Source organism: Ornithodoros turicata, chromosome 5 (assembly GCF_037126465.1).
Source record: "Ornithodoros turicata isolate Travis chromosome 5, ASM3712646v1, whole genome shotgun sequence".
Taxonomy (NCBI): domain Eukaryota; kingdom Metazoa; phylum Arthropoda; class Arachnida; order Ixodida; family Argasidae; genus Ornithodoros; species Ornithodoros turicata.
The window spans coordinates 54,156,198-54,160,948 of record NC_088205.1 but is presented as its reverse complement, the minus strand read 5'-3'; the positions used below and the strand labels follow the sequence as shown (position 1 = coordinate 54,160,948).

General features: G+C 47.7%; 1 protein-coding gene across 1 annotated transcript; it reads right to left on the bottom strand.

The window, feature by feature from the left end:
• Positions 1-213: 213 nt before the first annotated feature.
• On the bottom strand, positions 214-2,176 carry LOC135395858 (uncharacterized protein K02A2.6-like). Its single transcript, XM_064626946.1, has 3 exons — positions 1,699-2,176; positions 474-1,611; positions 214-424 (listed from the first exon to the last, which is right to left on the bottom strand). The coding sequence occupies exons 1-3, from the start codon at positions 2,174-2,176 to the stop codon at positions 214-216; spliced, it is 1,827 nt and encodes a 608-aa protein (XP_064483016.1).
• Positions 2,177-4,751: the final 2,575 nt, after the last annotated feature.

Here is a 4,751-nt window from a genome sequence, read left to right as displayed (position 1 = left end):
ACACGCCCATGTGACTGCAAGGGTTTCTATTTGAGAGTAACCACCTTCTGCCTCTCTGAGTGACTTGGATGCGTAGGCAACGACCCGCAAACGTTTGTCCTCTTGTCGCTGCATGAGGACTGCTCCAAGGCTATAACTTGAAGCATCGGCTAATAGTATTGTTTCTTTTGTTGACAGTACAGTGCCAGGACTGGTGGTGACATGAGCCAGCTTTTACTTCTTCAAATGCACGTTGTTGAGCACAGTCCCAAGTAAATGAGACATCCTTGCGAAGCTTAACAGGGCAGTCTTGGCTGCCAGGTTTGGGATGAAACGTGCGATGAAGTTAACCATTCCGAGAAACCTCTTGAGTTCAGTGACATTTGTAGGTGCTGGCATGTCCACGATGGCAGCTATCTTACTCTGGTCTGGTGTGACCCCATCTCTGTCGATCACATGCCCCAAAAAAGTGATTGTTTCTTGTGCAAACACACATTTTTTTGCAATTGAGTGTGAGCCCTTTCTCTTTTGGTCTCTTCAAGACTTCGTGTAGGCGGTTGTCGTGTTCCTCCCTGGTTTTGCCCCAGACTATAATATCGTCAATGTGGCGTACAATGCCATCTAGTCCTCCTGTCAGCTGGTGAATCATTCTCTGGAAGTGCTCTGGAGCACAGGAGAAGGGCAGTCTGTTGAACTTGAATCGGCCAAACGGGGTGATGAATGTGGTAAGAACAGTTGACTCTGCATGCAGCCTGACCTGATAAAACCCTGAATATGCATCCAAGCGAGAAAAACACTTGGCTTGTCCCAGTGTAGCGACGAGCGGTTCTACACTTGGAATTGGGTGATATTCTCGTTGCACACATTTGTTGAGATTTGTGTAGCCCACACATATGTGCACATCCCCGTTCTTCTTAGGCACTACTGCAATGGGAGAGTACCAGTCACTTGGTTCATCAACTCTGGTAATAACGCCTTCACTTTCCATCTTCAGGAGCTGATTCTCTACAGCCTTCAACAAAGGAGCCGGTATGCGCCGTGGTGATGCCACAGCAATGGGCTCAACTTCGGATTTCAATCGGATTTTGCATTCGTAGAGTGTTTGTCCCAAGCCTTGAAACAGCTCTGAGGACTCGTTGACTGGATCCAGTAGCGATCCTACGTAGGCTCCGTTCACTTGGCGCAGGATATCGAGCCTCTCGATAAGGTCTAACCCAAGGAGTGGTTCATCCAGGCCCTTTGTGACGTAGAGGTTTGCCTCAACGCTTTTACCTTGAAATGCAACAGTTGAATGCAGAGTTCCCACGACATCCAGACGTTGTCTAGCTGGTCCGAGGATGACCATGTCTGGCTTCCCAAGGGTAGACTCTATCTTTAGTTTCCACAGCAGGTTAGTTGGCACGACAGTGACATCAGCAGCGGTGTCCAGACGGATAGTAACATCCTGATCATTAACAAGGACCGAAACTTTCCATGGCAGTTTCTTCTGAGCAGTGGTGATTGCTCCAGCAAAGAACACTTCGTCTTCATTCTGCGTGCATTGAGGCTGCCGAACAACCTGCCGTAGCCGCTTGGCTTTGCATACTGAGGCAAAATGACCTCGTTTGCCACACTTGTTGCATCGAGCTTTTGCTGCGGGGCATTGTGGCCTCGGATGTTTTCCTGGCTTCCCACACCAGTAGCACGATTATGTCGCTTTAGAATGTTCCTCCGTTGAACTTGAAACAGCCTTGGCTTGGGTCTTCTTTGTCTGTTGTGGGTTCGCTTGTAGTCTGTCAACATGGACGGTTTGAGCAGGCGCCGCGTTGGCGGAGTGTTTCAGATTCTCTTGCTGCCGCCCGACGGTTTCAGTTTGCTTGGTAAGCAGTACTGCTCGTTCCAAGGTCAGGTCGCTCTCCATTTGCAACTTTGTGGACAGTTTTTTGTCTCGAACTCCGACCATGATTCGATCCCTGAGAAGCTCGTCTTTGAGGTTGCCGTAATCACATGTTTCAACCAACGCATACAGCGCAGTGATGAAGCCCGCTGCCGGCTCACCCTCGCGTTGCGAGCGGCTGTTGAACACAACCCGTTCATACACCACGTTCTTCTTTACGATGAAAAACTCTTCGAAGGCCACGACGACATCGGCGTACGACTCCTTCTTTGCTGCAGGAATAGGTAGAGTGTCGAAAATCTCCTCGGCTTTGAGACCCATGAGGTACACGAAAAAGTTGACTTGCTCGGCTTCGTTCTTGGCAGGGAGACCTGAGGCGGTGCGGAACCGTTCCCATCGTCTTTGTCACGTTGTCCAGTGCTCTGGTACAAACGTAAATGGCTCTGGTGCAGCGAGCTGATAGGTCAGGGGCGGTTGTTGCGAAGCCACATCCATAGTTTCGGAATGTTAGGTCGTATGCTCGTTGACACACGATGAGAAACGATACTAAAAGTTCGCACCTGTGTCCAGCGATGGGTGGGTTGGCTGATGCGTGAAACCGTATCCGCACTTCTGACACCATGTTAGGTTGAACTCTTTAAGGCTACGGTTTCACGGTAGCCATCCTGAATTTATTTACGGGCTTCCTACGGCGGGGCGCCACCGTCGCGGTTTCCGTGGATGACCTCGTTAGGGAGATGCAGTTACGCGTGGGCGACTGGACCCTTTGACCTTGGGTCTCTCCTCTATGCTATTGTACCCGGTGTTTATGCGTGTGTAGAAGGGACGATTGTCTCGTAAAAGTCTTTTGAAACTGTTGTGCAAGACGGCGAGTTGATTTTCGTGCTTTCGTGGTTTGAGTAGCACGGGGGTAGCTGCCGCGCGCGTACCGCGTGACGAAGTCTGTGCAAAATACAATATATTTGAGATATATAAAAATATACATCTCAAATGCAAAATGGTCAAACAACCGTCATAAAAATGGATGCAAATACTAAATAATTGCAGTCAGCTGTGAAGAGTCTGTTCACGTGCCGATCGGCTTACAGCTTACAGCGGGTTACAGAAACAGGATTTCTGGAAATGAATTATGACATTACCACTTCTGTTGAAACTAGATGTTCAACTCACAGTGCGCACACAAAATGATAAGAATCAAAGGAATGGCATAACCGATGTAAAATAGGGAAGTCGGCGATTATACGCTATCTAACCTGGCCGTATTCTGCATAGTAGCGGTCGTGACAAAGTGCCATCAAATGTGAAGATAACTTTTTATTTATTTTTTTTTCTATTTGGCTGCGATTCGTGTTATCGCTTTGTGAGATGACGAGAGCTGTGATCTTTCGCCACGAAATGTCGTCAATTTCACTAGTTTATTTCAGTCGTCTCCATCGCATTACGCGACGCTGATTGCCACAGTTTGCTGTGAGGCGATCGTTGTACTTGCGAGTAAACGGAGGATCCGTTTACAGACCTCAGAGTTCAATTCAAGAAATTGCATTTGCATTGCAAGATAGTTATCGGGCGACAAAAATTCCTCGTACGACATGCGACAGCACTCTTTCCTTTTGCCTACATAATAAACGTTTACCGTGGTGCCCCCTCCTTCCATGCTCCGGTTCTTCCTTCAGTTCCCCCACATGTAGAAAACAAAGACTCTAGTTGGAAAGAAAAAGGAACGAGACAAAGACGCGCGTGCTCTGGGGAAGGGGATTGGCTTATATTCTCTTCTCTCTGGGCAATAGTATTCACGCCTAGCACTGACAATTGTTTTGCAACAGCCTGCTTTCTGCCCTTAACAGGCTTCGCTGTCATAGGAGTCAGTGGCAGCATTCGTCATGCGCAGCGAAGGGCGCAATTGTTATGATTCGAGCCTATTGTGATAATTGCAGTTTCATTGTGATAAGTATTATAATAATAACGAATACAGTTCTATATGCCATTTGACAGCAGGGCTGCTTGTCCGTCGCGTAGCGAAAAGATTGCAACGAAACAGCAGTTGTACACGCACGCATTGCTTACTAGGGGCAAAAATAGGATGCTACGATTTTTAGTTCTGTCCACAACAGTTGTTTCGATCCAAAGCCAATATGTTACTCTCGGGAAACCTTGCAAGAATGTCAGAAATACAAGCAAAGAGACACTCAAGAGCAAAGCTCTGAACAACAGCTTTGTTGCGTTCCCTGTGATTCTCTCTTACAATGAGACATGAGGTACAATAACCAAAGAAATGTCAACGCGTGCGCATTCACGTTGTTTTTCCTCGGTCGTTCGTCCTGTGGCCATGTGTCACGTTGACCCGGTTGCAGCAGCACAGTGGATGCCAATCTCCCGTGAGGTGGTCTATTTCCAGGTCTCGCGTAACGGACTGTTACACTGGTTACACACTGGTCATTTCAGATCTACCCACTGCGCCGTGGAGCACTATGTAGAAGGTAAAGAGCATGTTGGTTCGGACTCATCAAAGGAACTTTTTTTTTTTCGGGGAAATTGTTTCCTACAACCATTGTTCGCTGTTTGCGAAGGCAACGCCGATAGTTACTGGGTTATCATCTCATTACAGCCGAAGTCTCATTACAGCCGAAAGTCTCATTACGGCCGAAAATCCTTTAATCCCCATGTGTCTCGTTACGGCCAAAGTCTCAATACGGCCGAAGGTAGTCTCATTACGGCCGAAGATGTCTCATAACGGCCAAAAAGGAAAAAAAGAAGCATCCACCATATTAGCTGTGTATATACTGTGTTTTATGCTTCCCAAAATGTGTCCGAGGCGGTGTGCCCCCACGGCTTGTGTCACAAACAATGGTTCATGCGCACAATATTGCGACAGTGTTTCATGCATCCCTCATGAAAA